This window comes from Barbus barbus (assembly GCF_936440315.1).
Source record: "Barbus barbus genome assembly, chromosome: 14".
NCBI classification, from domain to species: Eukaryota; Metazoa; Chordata; class Actinopteri; order Cypriniformes; family Cyprinidae; genus Barbus; species Barbus barbus.
The window spans coordinates 31,161,423-31,188,568 of record NC_136742.1 but is presented as its reverse complement, the minus strand read 5'-3'; the positions used below and the strand labels follow the sequence as shown (position 1 = coordinate 31,188,568).

Here is a 27,146-nt window from a genome sequence, read left to right as displayed (position 1 = left end):
TGAAGTTGAACCTGCATATATTATTTAAAAGACATAAACTAACAAGCACATTTGCAGTTGCTTTGATTTTCAGGTTTCCAAAAGCAACATGAATTAAATAATGGAGATTCAAAAAGGTCAAATAATTTGCACACACAATATGGCCCCAAAATAAATAAATGGAAAAAAATATTATTTATTGGAATAATAAATTATTATTTTTTGAATAACATTTTTACAAATTATATTGTATTACTATTTATATTATTCTGTTTATTTGAAGATTATTTTGTAAATAATATTTGACTATTTTCTTAGTAGAATTACATTTATTTTAAAGTACGTTTAATATTTTAAGCAGTATTTTTATCAAAAGCAGTTGTTGTTATTATATAGCGTCATACACCCTTTATTCATTACATGCCACAACCTCTCCAGTCATTCATAAAAATAATCCACTCAATGACTGTAACTTTCACATGGCCTCAACTGCTGAGATTTTCTTCTTTCCTATTATTAATAAATAAATAAAAAAAACACCCAAGATTACTTTTGTAAAAATATTTTTTATTAAATGTGTAATAAAAAGCATTATATAACATCAATTTTATAGCCACCAATTCATATGCACTGCTGCTGCTATTATTTTACAACAGATGAGTGTAGCTTGACTTCATAAGCTGTTCCTCACGTTACTGATGAGCTCAGACAAAACCTGCTCTGAAGACTTTTGTTCTGGATTCAAAATCATGTGGAAAAAGTCTTTCCATAAAGACTCGACGGGAACGCTGAAAAACAAAACAAAACAAGAGGAGCTCGTCTCACATTCACCTGATCAAATATTTCACCTGCATACATGTTAAAACTCACACAAATAAACACAAACTCACACAAATCTCACATTGCACCCCAAAAATAACCTGAAATGGTGAAATAATAATAATAAAGATACATTTATAATATCTACTATAGTCGTTTTTATTTTAAAACTATTTTAAAAAAACATTTCATTAAAAAAAAAAAAATTAATTTAAAAATAGGATTATTTTCTAGACAAATCAAACACATTTGTCCAAAAAATTCATATTACTTAAATTTGACATATAATTTGCATGAGCTTGTTACGGAGCTCCAAGGAGGAAGATGAGATCAGGCAAAGATAATCCAAAACAACAGTCCACTCAAAAACATGTAACAGACAATAACTGGCAACTGAAATGGGGAAATCTCAGGACTTATAAACCCAGGGGCTAATGGGATAATTAATGAAACAACAGGTGGTGATGATTAACTTAACAAGACAATAACTAGGTCAAAAACAGAAACTCAACACAGACATGTGACAAGGCTAAAGACAGCAGCAAATATTATAAAAGGTGTGCACATACATTTTTTTTCTATTACAATGATGAAAATTCACAAAGAAATCTCATGAAAATGTTACTTGTAAAAAAAAAATAAAAATAATAATAATTATATATATATATATATATATATATATATATATATATATATATATATATATATATATATATATATATATATATATATATATATAAAATTCTCAGTATGTTTTCTTTTGATTTGTGGGTAAAGCATGGCTGGAATCATTTTTTCTGTACAATGATAATAGATGAAGTCAGTACCTGTGCTGAGATCCAGACCCTTCATCCAAACTCCAGGCGGAGTTTTCCTGCTTCACTTTCATTGGACGATTAAACAGCAGCAAGTGCACGACTTCTGCAATGCAGATCAGATCCACCTGTCGCAAGACAGCAGAAAAAACACAAATTAAATGCAAAAATGACTGCGTTTTACACATTTGAATATTCTCTAAAGAGAGGATTCACTACTGCATATTAAATTCACCATGAGGCAGCGTTCAACGCATTTAAATTATTTAATGTGACATTTTACAGTGAAAAGGAATATTCAGCATGAAATAATGCTGAGCCTGAAGCAGACATAAATCATTAAAAATGAAATGAAAATAGCTAATAACACTATATAATTACAAATATAAATGCATAAAATTAAGACAAAATACACACACGATATATAAAAATCATTCAATGTATACAAATATTAATAAATGTAAAGTGTAATAAAAATATATAAAAAGTAAAACAAAAAACAAAAAGATAAATTAATACAAAATGATTAAACAAATACATAAATAATAAAAAAATAAAATATTTATAAATAAAATTATATACATAAAGTTGGTAACACTTTACAATACTCACTGGTTTACTACTTTATAATTAAATATAATAATTTATTAAAAAAAATAATAAAATAAGTATGGGAAGGCAAGAGGAAAGAGGGGTGAATGTACCTGATAAGGTGAGGCAGAAGGCGACAGGAGACCCTGCTGAATGTATTTCTGAGCAGAAGGAAGAGCTTGTGCTGTTGTGATGTCAGTCTGGAGCTGCAGATCCACTGAGTTTGAGAAATCTAGTGCTGTGATGCCGCTGCGGACACAAACACAGGAAGACTAGGTTAGAAACGAGCATCGATAGAAATGACATCCATCACATTCGTGCGTGTGCATGTGTTTTATTCATGTACCTCAGGTAAAAATACAGCGATTCTGGCCTCAGGTTTCCATGAACCACTCGACAGGAATGAAACTGTTTCACCAACTCCAGCAACAGAAGGACTAACAGAGAAACATCGTCTCCAGCAGCAGGCTCGGCGAGACGATCCTACACGCGGAGAGATGAAGACAGAAGAGTTTGACACACGAATGTGGAGGTTTAGGAGGAATCTGAACGAGCCGAACCTGAACGGTTTCTCCGCAAGGAATCCTCCAGAGAGTCATGCAGCCGTCCTCAAACACATAACAGCAGATCTGGACATCAGCGTCCGGTTCATCACGAGACCGTCGAGATCTGAGCTGTGAGCTGATGAAGAAATCCCACGGCACTCCGGACCAATCCACCTGTTACACGGAGAAAACAAAAAAGGATAAACAGTAAATCTCACAAAATATAAATAAATAAATAAATAAAGCATTAATACAAAAGAGTAAAAGAAAATATATAAGAGTAAATAAATATACAATAAGAGTACATTTATTTATTACAGTAAAAACAACTACATATTACTACATAAATGAGTAAAAAAAAAGGAATATAAGAAAATATGTAAAGCATAAATACAGAGTAAATAGTAACGATCAATATTGTTATTTGTTAACTGAAACTAAAACAAACTACTTATAAAATTTTTGGTCATTGAAACTAAGCTGAAATAAAATAAATATTAGATGAAAAACTACACTTAAAAAAAAAATAAGCAAATAGAAATTAGAAATATATAACTGAAATACTAAAATTACTACAACTGCAATAAAAGTTCAAGTTGACATTACAGCTAAATAGAAATAATATATAAATATGATGCATCACATAATATGATAAAAATGACAAAGCACATAATTCCTAAAACTTAAATTAAAATGAAAACTGAAAATATATTAAAAAATTATTCCAAATATTAATAAATACTATGAAAGTGTATAAATAATGCAAAAATAATACAATACTAAATAAGTGTAAATATCCAAGTAAATAATTGTATATTTATTCTCATCAGTTTTGTGTACATCTCATTTGCCATCATTAAGCTGTAGTTTGAATACACAGTGAGCGTTGAGCACTATCTAGGGCCCTAAAACAGATACTTCAGGTGTGTCACCTTCAGAAAGACAGCAGCGGTGCCGGAGAAGTACAGGGTGAAGTCCTTCAGCGTCTCCATCTTACCGCAGTAAACCAACACCTCTCCATCTGGAAGAGTGTAGAATACACATTAAACATTACTTAGACCAGTGTTTCCCAACCTAATGTTTTTGTGTTTGAAGAGAGAGAAGAGTCTTAGCATTTGCGGTCTAGTTGTAGCCAATACACTTTTGTACGTTTCAAATATCCTGTGCAAAGCGGTTCATCTTTTATGTGACCCTGGAGCACAAAATTATGGGTCAAAATTATCCATATGCATTGCTAAGAACTTCATTTGAACAACTTTAAAGGAGATTTTCTCAATATTTAGATTTTTTTGCTCCCTCAGATTCCAGATTTACAAATAGTTGTATCTCAGACAAATATTGTCCTATCCTAACAAACCATACATCAATGGAAAGCTGATGATGCAGAAATCTCAATTTAAAAAAATTACCAATTTAAAAATTTTAAGTTTTGTGCTCCAGGGTCACATTTTGGCTAAATATATTAAACTGAGTGCCCATATAGCTACAATAAACCGTATAACCTGCAAATTGATGAAAATTATAAATTTTCAGTCTCAGATGTGGCCTTTCTAAAACACAGATCTCCATCACTCGCTCGTCAAAAAACTCAGTTTGAGCATGATTTTCAGAAAACGTTAAGTGCAAGTGTATGATCATATATAAAGCCAAAATACTAACTCTGATGATGCACTGTTTAATTATTGCACTGAAGAATAAACCCCCCCCCTCCGATCTTTTTTTTTTTGTGTAGTGCTTAGTGGTGTGCCGTGGGATTTTTTTTACTTATCAAAACTGTGCCGCGGTAGAAAAAAAGGTTGGGAAATACTGGCTTAGACAACAAGTTACTGTAAAAACACAACTGTGATGGAGTTTTCCGCATACCGAGAAGCAGGTTATCGTTCCCGCTCGTGTCTGGCAGACGCCCGGTTTTTCGCTGGAAGTTAGAGAATGACGTCACGTCTGCCTGATGAAACAACCGGGATCTGATGCTTAAACCACAGACGCCCTCCGATTCGGTGACTGCTGACACACACACACACATTAAAATGAAATACAGAAGAGTAAATATATATATATATATCATAAATAAATATAGAGTAAATTGCAAATATCAGAGTTGTTATTATTAACAGAAACTAAAACAAACTATACTTGATAATTGAAAATAAAGCTGAAATAAAAAATAAATATTGCATGAAAAAAAAGTAAATGTTGCCCTGGAAAATAACTGAAGTAGACAAATCACTAAAACTAAAATAGAAATAGAAATCTAATGATCTAATTAAATATCCACTAATGTGCAAACATTTGGATAAAGCCAGATTCTAAATTATTGTTTGATTTTGTCGTCATATTAGAGTTAAAATTAGAGTTAAATTTTAGGATTTTAGATTTCTCTTTTTAATCACTTCATAAATCACAAAATACTGTCAACAAACAGAACACCCCCCACCCCCTGTTTTTAGGAATAATATGTTAAGCATATATCAAATGAATGTTATATGAACAAACCCCTCAGGAAAAACCTTCAGAACATAGACAGGAATAAAACTGTAAACTTGGTGTATGCAAGTGCTGCTGAAGTGGAAAAACTAACTTTTTAAGATATGTATTGCAATTGAAATCTACAGACACAAAACAGATAAAGTGCAATAAAACAAACACCTAAAAGTCTATATTGCATGCTGTCCTTCCACTAGTCTGAAGACACGTTATGAAAACCTAAATAGCCTATAATCTCAAAACTGACCAGCATATAAAACAAACAAACACATTAAACATCTGAGACTAGCGCCATCAAGTGGCCAAAAACACTACAAGTCAGGAACGGGAGAAAAACAGCCAGCAGATCTGATCTGGCTGAGAGAGACTGTATAAACTGCAGAGCGGTGAGTGAATGAACTGTAAAGCATGAGCTTTATTTCCCACCTTCCTCCGGTGTCTCCGCTGCTCGGCTGTTCTCAGGCTCCTTTAAGTGCTTCGTGGAGTTGTGGGAAAAGGTAGCGAAGGAAGCACCACCCCACTCCTGACTGATCTCTAGGATAGGACTATGACCATAAAACACAGACAAACAAAATTACAAAAGGGATTTTAACTCATTATGAATGGTCCTTTAAAAGAGAACATGAAACATTAATGTTAGTTGCAGATCATGGCACTTGCAACACCAAAGTCATGGGTTTGATGCACATGAAATGCATGAAGTGATAAAAGTGTATACTCTGAATGCAATGTAAGCCGATAAAAGACAAAAGCATCTGCCTATTAATGCACAAATGTAAAACAGCATCTTCTTAGCTTCATTCACTTCTGAATATATTGTACCATTTAAATTAAAATAATAATTTAATTAAAAGGAAATATAATATTAACTTGAGTGTACCATAATCCAGTCCATTCCCATGAGTTTCTTTTGGAAATTAGTTACATAATAGACAATAAATGCAATTTCATAATATATTGGGGTAAAACCTGTAAAGAATATGTTAATGTTATTATTTATGTTATTGTTACAGTTGAATGTTAATATTTCACCACAAAGTAAACAAATAAAATAAATACATAAAATTCCTTTATAAAAAAAAAAGGCGGAAAAAAGAAAATGAGGCTTAATTTATGTTTTTGCATTAAAAAAACGTAAGATGTAAGGATCACTTGCAACAAAGTTTTTTTTTTTTACTTTAACACAATGTCATGTGCAAGTTGCTGAAAAAGATGCCATCTGTCTAGTGCATATCTATATAGAAAAACTATGCAAAAGCAATGCAGCGGAACAACATTTTTATGCCAATTATAAAAATTTCAGATAAAAATGTGTTAAGAGTCGCTTTGGATGAAAGCATCTGCCAAATGCATAAATGTAAGTAACTGTAATAATATTTCAATTAAATGAAAAAAAATAAAATAAATAAACTCTAGTCCATATAATCCACTCCATTCCCAAATGCAGTTTCACACTATATTGGGGAAAATATCACAAAACCGGTTAAGAACACACATATAATTAAAAAAAATCTTTTGGTAAAATATTAACACGCTCTTTGAATATTACAAGTTCTTAACCGGTTTGCTGTCTAATCAGCATCTTGATATGCCACACCTGTGAGGTGGATGGTTATCTCGGCAAAGGAGAAGTGTTCACTAACACAGATTTAGACAGATTTGTGAACAATATTTGAGAGAAATAGGCCTTTTGTGTACATAGAAAAAGTCTTAGATCTTCGAGTTCAGCTCATGAAAAATGAGCTGGGGGCAAAAACAAAAGTGTTGCGTTTATAATTTTGTTCAGTGTGTATATATATATATATATATATATATATATATATATATATATATATATATACACACATACACTGTACAATGTACAACATGACATTTTAATGCCAATTAAGAACATTTCCAGGCAGTTTAATGACAGTAAATGAACACGAGTCAGACGGAAGTACCTGAGCTTTTTCTCCTCAGCGGATGCGTTCGAGCTCGGTGCTTTAGTGGATTCAGTGGCCGTTCGGCTCAGATTCTCCGTCAGTAATGATTCAGACTCTTTTGGCCTCTCGACTCCAGCAAACGGAGTGGAGGCGAGCTGAGCGGCGCGGGCGAATTCACACGTGTCGTCTGGACTCCGGCACAGAGTCTTATTCCAGTGACCGTTGATGATGGCTTCTTCAGACCGAGAGACGGACGCATCCTGCTAACAAACGAACGCATGATTACTGCCACTGACGAGAAAATCTGGGACATTCATCACAAATACTGAATGAGCTCTGATCTCACTTTGTCAGGGACAAACTCTGCTTTTGACTTCGGCCCTTTCAGACTCGAGGTGGGCAGCTTCAGAGAATTACGGTTCGCTGAAGACGATCTTAAAGTGCAAACAAGAAATTAAACAGGCAGTATTAATTAAACTGAAACATGGACTGAGAAAAGAAAAAGAAAGAACAGAGGGGAGAAAAGAAAGAACAAAAGAAAATGAGAATAAACAAAGAAAACAAATGACAAAGATAATAAATGGAGTGAAAAAAGAAAATGAAAAAAAGAAAGAATTAAAGGAAAGGAAAGAAAGAAATAAAAAGTGAAAGAGAATGAACAAAGGAAAGATAAAAGAGGAAAAGAAAAAGAAATGAGAATGTACAAAAGGAGAGAGAATGAAAGAAAGAAAATGAATAAAAGTAAGAAAGAATGGAAGAGAATGAAAGAAAGAACAAAACGTAAAGAAAGACTTAAAGGACGAAAGACAGAAAAAGAAAGAATGAAAGCAAGAAAGAGAACAAAAGAAGAAAAAAAACAACAGAATGGACAAAAGCAAAAACAAAAAGGAGAATAAAGAACATCAGAAAAGAAAAAGAAATAAAAGAAAAGCAATCGAGTGTTTGTTACGTTTTATTTGTCAGTGTATTCTCATCAAAAACAGTGAAAGGTTTAGCTGTTTTCTGCAGTTTAGCATCGCTTCCACCTGAAACACACAATCATCACAATCACATGTGCTTTGAGTTCACCAGAAAAACAATGCCAATGACTATTCACTTCATGCAAGAGTAGTAGCTACACTCAGATCACTTTTTACTAGTCAAATCAATGGCTAATAAATGCATAGCACAGATGTAAATGAGGGGAAAAACAACAACTCACTGTGATTCATGTCGTCCTCTCGCCTCACTGAGCTTCTACTGAACAACACATGCAGAAAGATGACTCAAACATTTCAATGAAAATACTTCAATCTAATCCTAGAAAAGCGCTGACTAATGAAGAACTGACCTGCTAACCACACGGTCTTCCTCCTGCTCGCTGCATACGGTGAACAGAGCTGATTTCACCACAGCAGCGTCAGATTCACAGGAACCTGCAGATTTCTGGAAGGAAGATCCGGCCTCCTCATGAACAACCTAGACAAACAAATAAAATCACACTGTTAAAACAAGAACCTGATGCCAATATCTGATGATGGTTGTGTCTGGAAGTTAATTTTTAAACATCCAGTTGCCCAAAACTGAACAATCTGTCAATTTTCTCACACTCGTGTCTCTCCAAAGAAATCAAAACCTCAGATACAGAATATAACGGTTGATGTACCTGTGAATTCTCTCTCTGCTGAAGGAGTCTCTGTTTCTCCTCAATCTGATGCTGCAGGTCCTGCTTTAGTTTCTTCAGGTGCGAGGCTCTTTCTGTACGTTTAAAGAGTCATGAAAAACTAATTACAATGGCTACACAGTCTAATCCAGGATTATTATAATTAACTAAAACTATAATCATAAAAAATAAAGTTTTTTACATTAATTATTTTTATTTTATTTCAGCTACCAAAACATCTCATTTTCATTTAGTTTAACTTGATGTACTAAAATAACTAAAACTTAAATCAAAATTATATTGAAAATTTAAAACTGAAATTAAAATCAGAATTTTATATTTATATATATATATATATATATACACACACGCACACACACACAGTGCCCTCCATAAGTATTGGATCAGTAAAGACAAAATTGCTCTGTTGGCTGTGGAGTCAAAACATTTGCAAATATGATTAAAAGATGAATATGAGACAAAACTACAGAATGTCACATTTTATTATTAGCTGTTTCAACACATACATGTTTTAACAAATAAAAAGAACAGCACTTTTATCCCAAAAACTATACTTTTAGAGTTCATCCCACTCATTGATGTGAGCATAAGTATTGGGACAGTTGAACATAAGGCAGATATAATAGATTAAAAGCTATTATTTAGTTGCAGATCCCTTGCACACAATCACAGCAGTGAGTCTGTGACACATAGACATCACCAGACTCTTGCTCTCATCCTTTGAAATGCTTTTCCCAGCCTTTAATGCAGCCAATCCCAATTGTTGCTTGTTTTGGGGAGTTTCTGCCTTTACTCTCCTCTTCAGCTGCTGAAATTCATGTTCAATCAGATTTAAATCTGGAGATTGACTTGGGCAATCTAACACTTTCCATTTCTTTGCCCTTATAAATTCCTTGACTGAAGGGTCACTGTCCTGATGCAATATGAAGCACTTCCCAATGAATCTGGTGGCATTTTCTTGAATATTGCTAGGCAAGATGGTTTTGTACCCTTCCAAATTCATTCTGCTACTGTCATCATACATTAAGTCATCAGTAAAGTTGAGAGGGCCTGTTCCAGAGACAGCCATGCATGCCCATGCCATGACACCACCTCCACCATGCTTTACAGATGAGGCTGTATGCTTGGGATCATTGCAGTTCCCTTTTTTTCTCCACATTTTTGCTTTCCCATCACTTAGATAAAGGTTCATCTTTGTCTCATCGGTCCATAAACACAGTTCCAAAACTCTTCTGGCTCAGCTTTGTGCTTTTTTGCAAACTCTAATCTTGCCTTTCTATGTTTGGTGCTGGTCAGAGGTTTGCATCTTGCTGTGTAGCATCTGTAACTCTGTGTCAAAGTCTCCTGAGGACAGCAGATTGTCAGAGCATCACCCCAGCTTTCTGGAAGTTGTTGGTGATTTTACAGACACGTCTTTTAGGGTTCATTTTCACAGCTTTTATGATTTGTCTGTCATCAACTACTGTTGTTTTCTCAGGCGATCAGGTCGTTGTTGGTTGCTGGTGGTTTCCAAACTCTTGATTTCTCCATGCCCTTTGTTTTTGCTAGAGCTCTAATGGACTTCCTCTTTTCTTTTAGCATCCAAATTGCTTGCTTTTCTCGCAAAGTCAGCTCCCTCATCTTCATCCTGGTTTGTGTGTGTCGTCATCGAATGCAAGATTCAGAATACAGAAGTAATGGATGGTTTTCATTTAAACTTTAATTAGTTTAAGTAATTTTGTTGTGTTTGGTTTTTTTAATATGTCTATGTAGTTTTTATTCACTGTTTATTTTAGTACATCAATTTACATTTTTAAATGAAAATGAGAAATGTAAGTAAAAGTTTATATATTAAGTGAGTTTTTTAAACCCAAAACAGAAAAAAAACATCTGTCAATGGGGTCAGAAAAATAATCGTTTTCCCTTTGAATTTACTTTTATTTTTTTTTCATTTCTTCTTATTTAAAGCATAAACTCACATAATTTAGATACATTTTTCAGAAACCATGACTTCATATTGTTTGTCATTTTGATTCTCAAGTAAACATATCTTAAGGATTTTTAGATATTTGTACCAGAAAAAAATAATTTTTTCCCCTAGCGAAAGGTTTTGGTTTTACTATAATAATAACCTTGGACCAAGACTTATTTGGCACTATTTGGCCAAAACCAAAAATCTGATTTGATACATCTAACTGAAGCACATAACCAAACAAACCCAAATCCATGACATGTGAATGTTTACTAAAGCATGTCTAACAGCATGTGGACGTACCGCTCAAAGATTTGTAGTAGCGCTGCGCTCGGAGCTCTTCGAAGCTGAACTCTGCATCTTCCTGATACAGCTGATCTTTACAGTACATGATCTGCACATGACCCTCCTGCTGAGAGGCATCCTCCTCCTGAACCTGGCTCCTCTGGGACGGGACGCCTGGAGCGCTTCAGTGGAAGCCAAAATGTCATGATTACAAAACATGAGGTGAGCATTCAATTCAAATAGTCACAGACAGATATATGTAGGCCTGTCGCAATAATCAATATATTGACTTATCGCACAATATATGTACATGACCTCAAACATTTTTGGTGATGCAATATATTGCACATTATATTTACATAAAAAAACACCACAAAAACAATAACAAAAAAAAAAAAAAAAAGGTTTTTGCTTTCCACTTAAGTTGCACCTGTGACTTTTGCAGGTTCTCATACAAAATGAGGTGTTAGTGCAAATTTAAACAATGCTTCTACCAAAAAAAATAAATAAAAAAAAAAAAAAAAAAAAGTTTAATTTGGCCTTGTTTAGGGAACTGTGCCTTTGTGCATACGGACATCTGACTGCTAAGTACTGATTGTGTTTTTCAGCAATGTGCATCCTTAATTTACGAAGAAAAGGTCAGAGGAAAATCTGTAGATGGAAAAATCTACATACAAGTTCTTTTGCATGTTGCATTTGTCTTTTTTCTACCTGTTACTTTGCATTTTTTGTTAGAAAATGTTTATTTACTATTTATTCAATTTTAAAGGTATCTAGTATTTTGATACTTAATTTCCATGATCTAAATATTCTTAAGAATTAACAGTTTGTTGACTGTAATATAGAATACAAAGAATAGTGTTATAATTGTACACGCATTTAAAAAAAAAAATACAAATATGAAAAACTTGAGAATTTACAATGCTGATGGTGTTAAACACATCCTTACAGTCTTGTGAAAAGGGACCATTAAGTTATGAACACATTATTTTGGAATGTTCGCTAAACGTTAAAGTGATATTTCCAAAAAAATGTTAATTCTGTTATCATTTACTCATCTTCAAGTTTCGTTCTTCTGTTGGACACAAAATATCATTTTATATTTTGAAGCATGCTGGACTGGTAACCAAAGAGCTGCCGGTAGCCATTGACAGCCATAGTATGGAAGAAAAATACAATGGAAGTGAATGGCTACCGTCAGCTGATGACAGTTTTCATTTTTGGGTGAGCTATCTCTTTAAGGAACACTGCATTTTATAATTTTGCAAACATTATGGAAACAATGTTCTCAGAATGTTCTGAAACAAGTAGTAACATTTTAAAAATGGTGATGTCCAATATAGATCAAATGTTTCATGAACAATGTACACATACTGTAATGTACAAAAGCGCTAACTTTTTAAATACCACAGAACTCTAAACGAATATTTTACTAACGTTACTCAAAACAACTTGCAAGAACGTTATTAAAAACAGAATTAAATAGCACTTACAACTTTATAACTTCATTCTTACCCTCATGTTTGGTTTAGACCAGTTTGAATTAAACAAATGTAGAGTTAGTGAGAGATGAAAGTCATTTAAGTTACAACAATAAAAACATAACGATATTAGCTTTAGCATTAATTTCTTACCTCCAGTTGTGAGTCGACAGTTTTTCAATCCCTAAAGACATCCTGAGCGATGTTACCTGTGATTTAATCAATACAACATGCTTGTTTGTCCTCCGAATACTAGAAATAACGCGTTAATATTCATTAACTGTCAGTCTACAGCTACAGCTAGCATTACTAGCTCGTGTTCAAACCGTCAAACATTATATTAGTGCCTGTGTTACATGTATAAGTTGTAAAAACCACGACTGTACCTCCGAAAGTCATAAAATATTCCTGTTTCGTCGCAGTTTGCGTGAATATGGTTTCCTGACAGCGCTGACTGTTGTTGTGGGATTCGAGGTTTAATTTCAAATGTTACCACGTGACTATGACGTACAAACCGACGTTCCTCAGCACGTCCCGTAAATCCGTTTTTATTATTGTTGTGTTTATATAAATAAATATATAATAAAAATATATATAAATTAACAAATAAATAAATTGAGAGCATTCATTTGATAGGTGTTACGTCATAAATATTTAAATATAACCGTTGCAGAAACCGTTGGGACTGGGATGCTCGCGCTCTGTTCAGGTGAGGAGAATTTTGTTCTTGAACAAGAAAACTTGAGTAATAATTGTTATTATACCATTTTAAACAGTCACAATACTGCAGTTTTTTCTGTTCACTCTTATTTGGATCGTTTTAATTACCCGCATTTAACATTAACGTGTTCTGGTCATTTAGATCCGGAAAGGATTTCCAATGTTAGTTAAAATTATGGCATTGGACTAAACTGTGTGTGTGTGTGTGTGTGTGTGAACAAGGAACAACACAAATGCAAAACATATTCAAAAATATAATTTAATGTAGATTTTTCTGAGTATGTCTCAAGTAAAAGGATTGGGTCCATTTATTGTTGATTGGGACAAGCAATGTTTTAGGGCTTTAATCATCACTATCTTCATCCTCAGCATAAGAATGACTAACATACTTCCATCATTGTGCTTGAGAATGACTTTTAAAATTATTCTGGCTCTGCTTGTCTGTGATTATGAGGTCTAAGGTAAGCAAGCATACAGTAAATAAAGACCAATGTTTAGTTCAATACCTTCTCTCGTATTCAAGAATAATTAATTGTGGTGAACAGGAATTATTTGCAAGCCGCCCTGATAATCCAGAAGCATAGATGGAGAAATGAGATTGTAAGAGCACTCATACACAGCCTTTCCATCAGGAAAATCATTAAAATGCTCTGCTGATATTGCTGTACTTGAATTGAACCAACGAGAGAGAGTCTCTGTTTTGTATACAAACCCGTCTAATGAAAAACTAAATTCTTTATTTCTTACATTGAAATCTCTGTAACTTGGCTGAGTCAAGATTATGTCTACAGCAGCCATGAGGGTACTCAGGGGAACAATATCAGTTTTACCACGAGCAGTGTGGTTTATTTTATAGTCAAATTCTCGACCCTCAGTAAGCAGATAGTTTGAATCAATTTCTAGCAAAGAATACATACGATCAAGGTCTCCCTCCACGATCAGCAGGTCATTAATGTCAAACCACAACTTGTTTCGTCTAGAACCAATGCATCCATTTCCAGTGGTCTTCAAATTGGATTTCAGACCATAAACTTTCATATAAACGTTAGCTTCATTATCTAGCGTTCCCTTAATTGTGACACCACCAGGGGATGTAGAATTTGTGGTGATTTGGCTTACAGACTCAATGGTGATATAGGAAAGAGTTGCATCCAGCTTCAAGGTATTCTTCGCATCTCCATGTCCAGCAGCCTTTGAGTCTAGTTGATCAAAGGTGTACTTGATTGTCAAGTTTGATTCTGCCTTTGGATGGGCCTTGGTGTCAGCAGAAAGTTGATGAGCGGCATTAACAGTGAAGCTTGTTGTATGAATCTTAGCAACCGTGTCCACAGACAATACTGCCTCAAAGTTGTCTTCAAGAGTCACAGTGCTGTTATGATTACCCTCAATGTGAGCATTCTCCATAGACAAAGAAGAGGCCAGTTTCAGTCCACTTTTTGTGGTCAGGCTAGTGGATCCATCAAGCTTGGAATTCAATTCCTGAAACACAGAGGAAGTTGTGGCACTAACATGCATCAAGAAATCCTTAGGATAAATACCTGTATTAGCACTGAGGTTGAGAATAGACGACTTGAAAGACACATCAGAGACCAGGTTGCCCAGTAAAGGACCAAACCCACTCTTCTGGTAGACAAGTTTGGCATTTAGATCAATGGGTTGGTCATCATTCAGTTTTAGCTTTTTGACGGCTGGAATCTTGAAAATGGCTGGCACAAACATTTCTGCAGTATTTAAGAACTCAAAGCTGGCCACACTATTCAGAGCGGTGTAAATACCCATCGCTGCTTTGTTATTGTTGGCTGTAAAGTTATGGCTGTAGTTGAAATGGTTGAAAGAGGCAACTGCCACAGTGCTAAATTCTTGTAAGTCAGGGTTGACGATAAAAGTGTAGTCATTCTGGAGATCAACAGTGGTTAACAAAGACTCATAGAGTTTGATCTTGGCATTACCCTTGTTCTGAAAATTAATATCAACTGCACAAGGACAAGTCATGATGTTTGCAGTGTTAGAGAGGACACCGCTGACAGGTCCAACAAGCTCGGTGTCATGCGCTGCCTTGATTTCCACATTCAAATCACTGAAGCGAGCCTTTCCAGAAGCAGACAGCAAACTGTTCTTGATAAATGGTGACTTTGTTTCAACATGCGCATTGAAATCAAGGTGGCTTAGAGCAACAGCATCAGCGTTCACCTTCATCTTCATTTGCAAATGTGCGCCGTCAGTGCAGCCTGTGAAAGTCAGCTTAGCGGTGCTAAGGCCCATGTTAAAATGCAGGTCACTCTTATGGGTGCCTTCCTCAGAGAAGTCTTCAAGAGTAAATTTGCTAGATCCTTCATTTTTAATTGTCAGGGTGATTGTAGCACCATCCTGGAAAGCTACAGCCTTCTGAATCATGGTGACTTCACCAGACAAAGACTGTGAGGGGATGTTCACTTGGTGGTTGTATGATGTATCAAGAGAGAATGATGAAGAATTAGCATTGTCAGAGGGAGATCCATTCAGAGTCGATGATGCCTGTTGGGCTAAAGTCAAATAAACGTGTGTTAACTTGAGAGTTTCAGACACTATTACAGGACTCATCTCAGGCATAGATATCTGTGCCGTGGAATCTAGATTGTAATTCAGAATGTTATGTTTCAGAGAGGTTCCTTTAGAGTTAATGAAAGCCGTGAACCGAGGGTGTCTCTCTGAGGCATTCTTGAACTCTGCAGAGGTTCTGACGTTGTATACAGGGCTGATGAATCTCACCTCACCATACAGCTTTCCAAAAGATGGCACTAGAAGAGCTGTTGAAACTGAATGAATCTGAAGAGGACTGTCAAGTTTGTTGTTCTCAGCATTGGCAGGACGGAAGATCTCATTCAGCTTTGTGTAACTTTGGGTGGTGATCGAACTAAGAAATATTTTAAAATCCTCAATGATGGAAAATACCAAAGTACTAATGTGCTTTGGTACTACAGTTCCAACCAGCATACCCTTCACAGTCAATTCCATTGCCTCACCAAAACGGTTGCTTATATCAGTCACTAGTTTCGCAAATGGACCGATCTGATAAGCCACCAGAATTTCCAGCTTTAATGCAAACTCCTGGTATTGAGATATCAAGGTATGTTTCAGCTGCACAGCTCTTCTCTCAAAGTTCAAATTAGACACAAAGTCACTAACATGCTGAGATATGTTTTGGATTTTGGAAGCAATCCCTTCTCTGTTGATGTAATTCCTCAGGGTCTCGCCCATGCTTGCAAGTGTTATTCTGATGTTGTCAGGAACTAGAAACAAACCATCAATGAAAGGCAAGCTAATTAAATGACTGTCATTGCTTTTACCATACTTTAGGAAGCCAGAGACCGCAAGGTCCTGGTAAGAAGTATTGGCAGTGTTGAACAAATTGGTGTGCACTGTTCCAGACCCTTCCAGCCCAAACTGTTCTGGAGTATTGTAAACGCTGATTTCCTGATCGATGGCATGGTTGTTCACTTCAGCCTTAACAGTCACTTTAGTCTTTTGCTCAGATGGGATCAGCAGAGTGTCAGACTTGCTCTCAAAATCTGATTTGATGTTGACGCTGTCTATGTCAAGGAGCGTTGAGATCTTGAATTCATGAGAATGAGCAATCGATTGAGGTTCTACTTTCAGTAGGACGTTTGCATTAAACTTTGAATTACAGTGTCCATACAGGTATATGTCATTATCACCATAAGCAGAAGCATCAAAATTGAAACGGAATGGAATAGTTGTACCATAAGTGCTGGTTTCAACATTAAACACCTTGGAGTTGAAACGTACACGATTCTTGATTCTGCCAGAAAGTCCAGCCATCTCCAGTTCAGTGTTGTAGTTAATGCGTGTGCCCATAAAATTTCCATATGTTTTGCACTTAGCAATGGCAGTTAGATTTTTGTAATTGATCTCAAAGGTCTGCTTAAGCTGCTCCATAGTAAAGGTGCTTTGCAGTGAGGTTGTGCCACTAGTGGTCAGGCCATCCATATTGAGGTTCAGATTGGCTTTGTGGGCAGCTGTGTGTCCCATGAGTTTAGCAGAGGTATCACTGTGAATAGCTAGACCATTGATGTCCAATACTCCTCCGACCAGGGAATGGATACGTTCTTCAGAGATGTCAGTAGAGGTCTCAATCTTAACACTGACTGCTTCAACACCAGCTCTGGTCTCAGCCATGTTTTGGATCCTCAGGCCAAAAGCCTGTGTTTTTGTTTGAGAATTTAGAGCAAGCTGAAATTCCTTGAAGGTGATATTAGCAGTGTTTGTTAGATGCTCATCAAATGCTGCAGTGTTGGATAGAATTATCAGTCCTCCATTGGCAAAAGCTAAAGCAAAGGAGTTTCGAGCTTGAAGAAGTGTCGAGTCTACTTTCAATGATGAATCAATCTTTGCCTCTTTTCTGGATGGGAGTAGAGAGACTGACTGCACAAGGAATCCTGAACCATTGACTAACCCAGACTCGAAGGATCCTTCCAGGTTTCCATCTCCAGAAATCTCATCGTCATCAACTTCAAAAGTTCCATTATGCTCCACCGAAATGTGCACTCCAAAATGGCTAATTATTTCAAGCTTGCTTTTGGATTTCACACAGAGTTTTTCAGCAAGCTTTACTTCCTCCTCAACGCTGATGGTGGCATCAATAATCTTGTGGCGAACCACTGTTTTTACTTTTGTCATGAGAGAATTGCCAAGTGTGGGCTCAACAAGAGCAGATCCTGTGCAATAAATGAAAATGAATTAATCCATAAACAATCATTAAAATCAAGTGCATACAATGCATGTTTTTTACCTTCAACCTTTAGGGATAGGAGGTCAACAGGACTTGTTCCGGTGAATTCAACCATAGCAGAATAACGCAGGTCTACAGAAGGATCTCTGGCAGCAGAAACAGCTGCTTCTAAGTTGTAGAAGTTGCAGTTTAGTTTTCCAGACATTTCTGCCATCTCAAGAGTTGGCAAAGGCAGCGACACGCTCACAGGAATGGAGACCTCTGGAAGATTAATGGTAGTAGCTTCAAATTCCAGATCAAGATGAGGTATAATCAGGTTTGGTGTGGAGAGGGTTGTCGGAAAGTTTAGATCTCTAGTTGATTTTCCTCCCAAGGGCAAGGGAAGAGTGATGGCATAGTAAGAATGTCCGAAGAGAAATTTAACAGCAACCTCTCTGTTTAAAAACATGTAATGTAAATTTTAACTACAGTTTAACCATTGCATATTATGTGCAGAAAGTTTACCATACTAGAGACGTTAACTCACACATTCAGGAACAGTCTTTCAGGAATAGTGAACACAGGCATGGCAGGAACTCCCAAATACTGCACATTTGGAATATCAACAATGTACATTTATTTCATTTTCATTTAATAAAAAAACATTTCCTTTGTCAAAAGCTGATGAAAAAATTAATTGAACTAAGTTCATTATCTTACCGCAGCTGACTTTGCCAGGATATCAAGGACCTCCATTTCATTCTGGGCAATCTGGCCATCAAGAAGGCTATTGACAATGGTTTTAATGGCATTGATGTTGGGAATGATTCTTTGAATCTCAGAATTGACATGAGACTTTAATCCAGCCTCAATCTTCTCATTCTCTGAGATTGAAGAGATATTTGATAGGCTAAAAATCGTGTAGTAAATAATTAGCTAAAATTCATCATATTACAGAAATTTTTGGACATGTACCCAATTTCAAGATGAGTGTTTGAACAGAAGTCGTCTCAGGGAGTTTTAGGTCACTCTCAAGTTCCAAAGTCAACTTCTCATCAAGCTTTAGTCTTGCAGAAACTTTATAATAAATCTGAAGAGGGGCAATGAGCAACTCCGATGATACAGTTTGTTGGTCTCTGTTTAACGTCACTGTATTTGTGGCCTCAAAGGGTGTACCTGTTAGTAATCAAATGAAAAAAGGCAGTTATTTTAAAGGCAGATTTTCTTTCCAGGTGTATAGTAGCAAATAAATAATTCAGAATTATTTTAGTAAGCTGTCTCGTACCTTCAGCCTTTATGCTAAATGTGACTTTGTCTGAATCATCCTCATAGGCGTAGTTGATGGTGGCAGTATACTCTGTGACCTCTACCGATGGGTAGAGCGTAACAGTAAATCTAAACACAGATGCAGTGTGGGTAAAAAATATTGTCTTAAGAATAATATGATTTGAATATCAGTATATAGATGATTTTCCATTACTTGGTATCACTATTGAGAGGAAAATAAGGGACGGCATCATCAGGATACTTAAGGACTGTACAGTGCTTCCATCCAGGGAAAACAGGAGTACATACTTCCGCATTAATATACTTGCCATTGGCATGAATGGGCAAAATCTTGGCACCAACAACAGACACCAGAGAACTGCTATATATGGGGAACAATAACAATTTGTTTAAAATAATTATTTGACTTGTTTTAATGTTAGTTTCCTTTTCTGCATTTAAAGTCAAGATGTCTTACGTCACACTGATGAGCTCAGTTGGCTCACGAGGAGATGGAATGGAAAGTTTGAGCTGATTGTTGGTTACAGAGAGCTTTGCTCTGAGGCCGTTTTCATGATAGATATTGGTGTGCATCTCCAGACCGGAGAGAACATAGTCTGGGAAGTGAGTTCCAATCTCAGTCACAAACTCAATGCCAGCAGACAGTGCGAAAGCAAATTCCTTCTGTGATGTAGTCAAGTTCATTTATTTTAGTATAATATCCGAAATGAAAGATACATTTTGATAGTAACATTCATGACACATGCAAGTGTGTTGGACTCACCATGCCTGGATTGAAGCTCAATCCTCCTTTGATTCCAGGTGTAAAGGTACCAGACAGAGCAACTCTCAATGGAAAGCCAGCACCGGTGGGCAGATAGAACTCATTATCCATGAAGATGTAGTGAAGGAAAAGCTCGTTGTCGACGCTTGAGAACAGTCTTTTAACAAACTATTTCAAAAATATTATTCAGATGACTTAATCCATTTGATGTTAGGTAAATGCATTCATAAATGTGGTTGGTAAGCTGTACTCACGTCAGTGGGGATCATCTTAAGTAGCTTGTGAATCATCTTGCCGTCTTTTGCATCAAGATAGCCAAGTTCAGCACCTAGAAGCTTGAGGTACACCATTGCTTCAGGGGTATCCTGGGCCTTTAAGTCCTCAATAAGCTTGTTGACATTATCACTGATTTCTTTGACTATGTTTTGAGTAGCCTACAGCACACAGAATATTGAGATTGGAATCCTGCTATGAAGAAATATGTCCATTTGCTAATTTTACTACATTTAATACCTGTCTCTTTTTCCTTTCATTCCTCATGATTGGCAGTATGTTGTCCAAGACCTGACTGAGTTGGGCGGGCATATTGTCGGTAGCGTATAAAGTGGTCTTCATGACAGTGTCTGGGAAGAATCCATCATCACCAAAGAGGGCCTCTATAATAGGATCAAAGCCCTTACCCTCCATGCCAATCTAAAAGCAAGAATAAAACCATTGCATTCATACTTAACACATCAAGTAAATATCGGACTTTTATTGGACTCTGTACCTCAATGAAGTCCATATCAAATCCAAAAGCATTCAAGGTCATCTCCAGCATGACCTCCCTTGGCAATTCGTTGGGAGATTCAAAGATCATGTTTCCCTCTAAAGATCCAAGTCTATAGTATCGAGATAGTTTGGTGGGTTCCATGATCATGCCAATTTCATTGCCTTGAAAGGCCTCTTGAACCTTCCACCTCAAGCTAGGGAGTAAAAATAACAAGATTACATTTTCTTCTGAAAATTTGATTGATAATTTATTCACGTTCTCTTCCATACTTACGCCAGAGTCTCCGGTGCTGTAGAGCTCAAGATGTTGGTGATATGAGAGATAATGAAGCTCTTGGTCTGACGGTTTTCCTCAACATGGACAGCTGCTGCCAATTGAGCAAGTTCAGCAGGTGTAGGGTTCTTCATCAAGATGAGGTAGGCGGCAATACGCTTCTGTACGGATGCATCTCTGTCCAGAACAGCATGCATAAGCACCTCACGACCCTACAAGAGGCACGAAATGATCTTTAGACTGACTTCAGGCTAGCCGATAGCTGTGGGCATATTTAACAGCTCACCTCTTCAGGTACAAGAATCTGTCTGTAGACCTGGATGGCAGCATGCTGAACTGAAGGGAAGGCAGTTGGCTGGTTGATGCATTGAATAACAGCAGAATGTAGAGCAGGGCGCGCAGCTCCCAGTGCAACCACCATATTGCCAATGACCTGGAAGATGACGCTTAGCTGTAGAGTCTGAAGTTTAATTTATTGGCATGTAGAAATGTGTGTGAACATACCCTTAGAGAAAGAAAGACGTGTTCTTCGTCACCTGTGCAATCACCAATCTGTTCAAGGGCATAATCAGCCACTGCTTGGATCTCATTGGTGACTCCATCATTCTCATAGAGCCTTAGGTAACACAGAGAACACAAGATGTTCTTTTGATGAAATAGTGACAATGCAACATTTATGTACAAAACACACTTATGCAAAACATGGATGAGAGTCAGTGGGACAAATCTGAGATTTGTCTGAAAATGTGTTTTCACATGATTGCAAATGAAGGTGCACTACATTTATGTATTTGGTAGATGTTTTTATCCATTGCACTCAAGGTTTACTTTTTATCAGTTCGTGCATTCCCTGGGAATTGATCCCAAGACCTTGGAACCATCCTCTACGTTCTGAGCTACACAGAACTAACAATTTGTCAAATTCAACTCATATGTTAGTTGATTTACTTTGACCTTATTCTAAAGACGTGTCCCCTACCTTCTTACAGTATTGCTGAGAGCATAGTAGATGGGTCTGGTCGGCTTGAACTTTGCCATCGCCAACATTTCCTTCACAAGGACTCGGGAGGAATGGGATATCATTCCCATGCCATATACAGCAGCGTCAATCTCAACTGAGGACCTGTCAAAGGTCCTGAAAATCTGCATGATAACACTGCTGCATTCTGGGGTGCCGCATTGTAGCAAAGCCTGGTACGTCAAAGACCGAGAGATCTCCAGGGCCTCGGGAAGAGCGGCTACCAAGGTTTCAGCTTCCATCTTGCGGATCACAGCTACAAGCTTGTGGGCCAAGTGGGCTCTATTGCGTCCATCGTTGGTCTTGGAAAGGCCAGAAAGTTCCCTCAGAACAGCAAGAGCAGCATCTTTATCCTGGATGGGGCTCATGTCAACACTGCGGTCAAGATGGAGGGGTTTCATGTTGGCCACATCTGGAGGCATAACAGCATATTTTGCATTTTGTTTGACATTGCAAGCAAGTTATGAACATTCAACAAAAAATGGTTATCTTACTGTGGTCAAAGACTCTGTCATTGTACTCAGCAACTCCTAAAAGATTCAAGGCCTGTTTACCAGTATTGGTCACTCCATATCTTCCCCTAGTCATAGCCATAGAGACAAACATCAGAAGTGCATGACCATCCAGCCATGTTGGCAAAATCAAGCAATTAACATTTATGCATTTGGCAGATGCTTTTATCCAAAGCATCTACCATTGCATTCTGGGTGTGAATGTTATTAATTCATGCATTCCCTGGGAATCAAACCCATTACCTTGCTCTATACTTTGAGCTACAGGAAAGATATTTTACTTCACTTACTTGTATGAGAAAGGCACAATAACATGTTTTTCAGTGCAACTTCCAGAGGTCATGTGGTGCTGCTCATTGTCAAACTTGTAGTTGCAAGTCTGGTTGCTCCAGATCAGCTGAGCAAGAGGATGGTGCTTTGGAAGAGAGAAAGAAAACCATTGTAGATCTCACTCCACTCGTCTCCACTGGGATTTTACACAAAACTTAAACCTAGGTCTCAGAATTCACCATGTCAGTGATGAGGGCCAAGGGACTGGTGTGGTCCTTGATTGGCCTGAACTTGTCACATTTGGACAGGTCTCTGTTTAGGGTGACTTCAGTGTCGATGTCTTCTCTGGTTTTCACAACGTAGTCAGTCTTACACAGGCCGTAGATGGTGGGCTGGAACAGAAACAGTCTCAATAACTATTTTTCCATCCAAAGATGCAAATTTAACTTATGCGCAAAACTGGAATATCGCATAAAACATTTGCGAAAAAAGCACCGTTTCCTTCCAAGAAGTCAAAGGGAACAAAATCGTAATTTCTTGATAAACTGGTACTAAATATCACTAATAAGAAAAGTAGGAGAAGCCACTGAATAGAATCATTTTGATATATGATAAATTACTTGCGTCTCCGATTGAGCAGAAGAAACACAATAAAAGCAGTCATTGCTTTCGGAGGTGGATGCTGCTGTTTGGGAACGCAGTCATGTAAGATAATTATACAGAAATACTTGGATGACAGACTTTGCTCAGGCATTTGAGAACGACCAAACCAACAACAACATTTCAGATGCTGTGCAATGAAATCGGTTAATTTCTTGCAAAGTCACATGACTTTTTTGATGCGCATGGTGGAATTTATTCAATCAATGTGTTTATGCTCATTTTTTCTTATCAGATAAAAAGTTTATCCTATTCAATCGCATCTTGGCATTTCCATCCAGCATTTTCTAATGCGTTATTCCAAAATACGCATAAAAATAGGTGTATGGAAACATAGCTAATGTCAAGAGGTAGATTTGGCGTGACCATCTTTCTCTTTCAAGAGTGAAGTTTATTAACAGACCATCTCTTTGTTCCTGTCCTCAAGCACAGGGACAGCAAGAGCAGAGATGATTCCCCTCTTGATGTTGAGGATGTTTATAAGCTCGTCCTCCTCAGGGAAAAGCTTGATGTCATCATCTCCCTCAATGATGAACTTCAGAGGGTGTCTGAACAAAGAGAGAAGAGTTTGTTGAATATAACAAATAAATGTCTTTCTTGCATATTCATAACACACATGGACAGATTTTACATGCATGAAAGCAAATACAACACTTAAAGTTTGTCATAACTATATTTAGGTGTCTAAAGAATATAAAAAAAATTATTCTCATTATTTTTCTAATTTATTTTAAACAAATTATTTAGCTTAAAATGGCTTGTTCTGTTGTCTCCAATGAAAGGTTTTGAGTGCCGCACCAGAATACATGAAAATATAATAGATGATGATCTATTAGATGATCTATATTCTCCTTCAAATCTTGTAGTCACAGCGAGATTAGGTTAACAATCGATTACATTACTAATTGATTACATTAATCGACTGGTCGACTCCAGAACCAGGAATCAGAATCACTTCAAAATTTCTGAATCGAACAGAACAATAAAAAGCCAATCATGCAGAAACAGACTTTTTAAGAGCTTGTGCATTTAAAGCAGCAGGCAAAACTGCAGTGTACACTTATAATAAACAGAACATTATCATGCGCCAACGTGGATGCTATAACTGTTATAGTTATCATTATTGGTGTGAACAGGCCTTTACTTCTCCATGGCGGTTTTGAAGTCCTCGGTGCCAGCAGTTGCTCCAAACACTGGGTTTCCATCTGTGTCGACGCCAATCACTTCTCTCAGCTTGCAGTCGGTGGTGCGCAAGATGTAGCTGCATGTACCAGGAACCGCAATCTCAACCTAATGCGATATTCACACTGGATTGTTGACAAAACGGTAGTATCTTTAGTGTCTGATGTTGGGAAATGAGCTCATACTTTACCTTGCAGCTGGCCTCGGGGCCATTGACCGCCTCATTCAAAGCGTTCAAGGACTCTGTCTTATAGAAGTATTCATACTTGTTGAAGGGTTTGTATCTTTTGGCCACTAGAAGCAGCAGAGCAATTCATTAAAAACATTATCACATGCATAAATACATGCTGACATTTAATACTGAATTTAGATCATTACAGATGTAGGTTTGCATGCAGATTCTGCAGAATAATTTCAAGAGACATACTCAAGCATGGTGGTCCTTCATCCTGCGCTTCTGTAATACAAAATAAATGCATGTCATTACACTGTAATCAGGGCTGAAAACGTCCAAAATGTGAATCTGTAGTAGTTAAAAGTTCCTGATTGCAATGGCATTGGCAACGGGATGAGAAAAATCCATGCATAAATGGTCTAATTTCATATGAATCTAAGAAAAGTATCATTAAAATTGAGAAAAAAAAACTAGCAAATTTGATGGACTTTTGACTATATACAATGACCACCTATGTCTTATTTTATTTTAATGTATGCATTTTCTATAAATTGGTTCTGATTATTTGTATGTTTGCAAATATTCTTCTTGACATGAGATTATTCAGATTTTGTTATTTTGAAAACTAATAGATAATAAATAAATGAACAATAACCCAAAAATTATTCGAAGAATATTAACTTTATTTTTCATTCCCCATTGGCAGATGTTTTATTTTATTTTATTTTTTCAGGATAAAACTCATGTAATTTTGCATCTTAAATAAATGTATCTTGATTTAAGAATGTTTAGATATTTGTACTGGAAAAAAGACAAAAATACTGAGGAAGAAAAGCACTTTTTCAGTGCAAATATTTGCATGACATCCGAAAGAAAATGATGAAAGAAATCTTTAATTTGATGAGCTTTGCAACATTCACACTGAACTGAATCGAGCTGCATAATTACAGCATCAACATGGTTATTGATTAATTTGAAACTATCTGGACTGTATAAAGCACTACAGAAATAAACGTGACTTGACTAGAGATACTTACTGGACAAGGCGATGGTGCTCAAAAGCAGCAAAAGACGGAGCTTATTGTCGCTCATGATGCTTCAGTACAGGCCTCAGTTGAATCAGTTTTCAGATTTCGGACCAGGACATTTATAGCAAACCAAACTCGTATTACAATTCCAGCCCTGACTCCAAAGTTCATACAAATGCTGTGACAGAATAAAGCTAATAGTGTTTAGCATTGATTTTCCCGAAAGAAAAATAAGGCTGATTGCACAAACAGCTGTAAACATTAGAGCAGACAAACAGCCATTTGGACACACCTTTCAATATTTTACATTTTGAATGAACACAAATGGATGTTAGGAGATGTTACATAAAATATAAATTTGATCTGCACACGTATACGGTTTGTAGCATTTATGCACAAAAACATAATGGTTTATAATTGTTCTATGCTATGTGTCAATCACAGTATCAATCAATATTGCATAATGCAACATTTCCCAATCTTGCTCAATCTATAGATTAAGATCCGGACTCAGCAAAATTAGTTTTGAATAAACAAGGACTTTGTGACAAACATAATCAGGAGGTGTCAAGATGCACCTGCAGAAAATACTCTGATCTTATAACTGATGCAAGGACAAAACATGAAAAATAGAGAGACATGTGAATGTGGATTATATTTTGGTAGATAGAATAGATTGCCTTTAAATTCAGATGTGTTCAATCCCTAAAATCTAGCTGTGATTTTGATGGCCTGTAGACAGAATCTGACATTACATAAGCCTGATAGTAGCTGAAAACTACTGCTATTCATATATTTTATTAAACTAATCTGCACAAGTGAGGAAAGCAGCAGGACTCTGGACTCTTCACACTGACCTAAATTCATTTTGAACAACACTGAACTACAGTATTCACTTCACACATTTTTTTGAGTTTCTGTTTGGGTGCATTTTTGCTTTTTTAAATTAAATAACTTAATCAAATAATAAAAGCTGCAATAATGAGAAATAAGTCACAGTTACCAGCTCAGTGTTTATAGATTGTAACCGGTTTCTGTACAACTTCAAGAAGTTTATCAATCAATAGTGACGTTATTGTTCTTAAATTGTGATTTATTTAGTCCTTTTTGCATCTCAGAAGTGTAAAGTACTGTCTACTTACCTTGTAGCCTAAATAAAGATCTTTATTTGGGTTTCAAAGAAGAAATAAAAACATGCTTGTAATTCAAGTTTCCAATTCCTCTCAACACAGGTCATTTC

General features: G+C 36.4%; 3 protein-coding genes across 6 annotated transcripts in view; 1 reads left to right on the top strand and 2 right to left on the bottom strand.

Moving 5' to 3' along the window:
* Positions 1–526: 526 nt before the first annotated feature.
* Positions 527–13,045, bottom strand: LOC306880087 (mitotic checkpoint serine/threonine-protein kinase BUB1 beta-like). 4 transcript variants are annotated; one of them, XM_079433379.1, is made up of 17 exons: positions 12,925–13,025; positions 12,692–12,747; positions 11,076–11,239; positions 8,804–8,895; positions 8,489–8,616; positions 8,360–8,397; positions 8,108–8,183; positions 7,505–7,592; positions 7,177–7,421; positions 5,660–5,778; positions 4,613–4,750; positions 3,682–3,770; positions 2,765–2,923; positions 2,551–2,687; positions 2,318–2,453; positions 1,626–1,741; positions 527–767 (listed from the first exon to the last, which is right to left on the bottom strand). In XM_079433379.1, the coding sequence occupies exons 2-17, from the start codon at positions 12,730–12,732 to the stop codon at positions 653–655; spliced, it is 1,881 nt and encodes a 626-aa protein (XP_079289505.1). In that variant the 5' UTR covers positions 12,733–12,747; positions 12,925–13,025; the 3' UTR covers positions 527–652. The 4 variants fall into 4 exon arrangements, with proteins under 4 accessions (XP_079289505.1, XP_079289507.1, XP_079289506.1 ...); XM_079433381.1 differs by having other exon boundaries at positions 534–767; positions 8,360–8,394; positions 12,925–13,045; XM_079433380.1 differs by having other exon boundaries at positions 534–767; positions 7,177–7,418; positions 12,925–13,022.
* Positions 13,046–13,204: 159 nt separating this feature from the next.
* The window catches only part of LOC306880031 (putative methyltransferase-like protein 24), a 31,648-nt gene continuing 17,706 nt past the window's right edge, over positions 13,205–27,146 (top strand). The window contains exon 1 of the mRNA XM_079433299.1: positions 13,205–13,247. The gene's annotated coding sequence lies outside the window, so the exon portion shown is untranslated. The remainder of the gene's footprint in view (positions 13,248–27,146) is intronic.
* On the bottom strand, positions 13,533–26,030 carry apobb.2 (apolipoprotein Bb, tandem duplicate 2). The gene is made up of 24 exons (XM_079432987.1): positions 25,916–26,030; positions 25,131–25,160; positions 24,894–24,997; positions 24,666–24,811; positions 23,925–24,069; positions 23,101–23,253; positions 22,882–23,006; positions 22,574–22,659; positions 22,041–22,491; positions 21,566–21,677; positions 21,348–21,494; positions 21,062–21,273; positions 20,786–20,981; positions 20,530–20,709; positions 20,271–20,450; positions 20,017–20,184; positions 19,711–19,916; positions 19,447–19,614; positions 19,252–19,361; positions 18,942–19,142; positions 18,687–18,850; positions 18,514–18,572; positions 18,048–18,421; positions 13,533–17,973 (listed from the first exon to the last, which is right to left on the bottom strand). Exons 1-24 carry the CDS (start codon positions 25,968–25,970, stop codon positions 13,787–13,789), a joined length of 7,959 nt encoding a protein of 2,652 aa, XP_079289113.1. The 5' UTR covers positions 25,971–26,030; the 3' UTR covers positions 13,533–13,786.

Excerpts from the sequence above, each read along its gene's own strand:
- LOC306880087 (XM_079433379.1), bottom strand. The coding sequence starts at position 12,732 with ATGTCTTTAGGGATTGAAAAACTGTCGACTCACAACTGGAG. Across the intron at positions 11,240-12,691 it reads CTGTCGACTCACAACTGGAG|CGCTCCAGGCGTCCCGTCCC; the intron begins GTAAGAAATTAA and ends CTTCCACTGAAG. Across the intron at positions 4,751-5,659 it reads AGCGGAGACACCGGAGGAAG|TCACCGAATCGGAGGGCGTC; the intron begins GTGGGAAATAAA and ends GTGTGTCAGCAG.
- apobb.2 (XM_079432987.1), bottom strand. The coding sequence starts at position 25,970 with ATGAGCGACAATAAGCTCCGTCTTTTGCTGCTTTTGAGCACCATCGCC. Across the intron at positions 21,495-21,565 it reads ACGTCTTTCTTTCTCTAAGG|GTCATTGGCAATATGGTGGT; the intron begins GTATGTTCACAC and ends GTCATCTTCCAG. Across the intron at positions 19,917-20,016 it reads TGAGCTTCAATCCAGGCATG|AAGGAATTTGCTTTCGCACT; the intron begins GTGAGTCCAACA and ends ACTACATCACAG.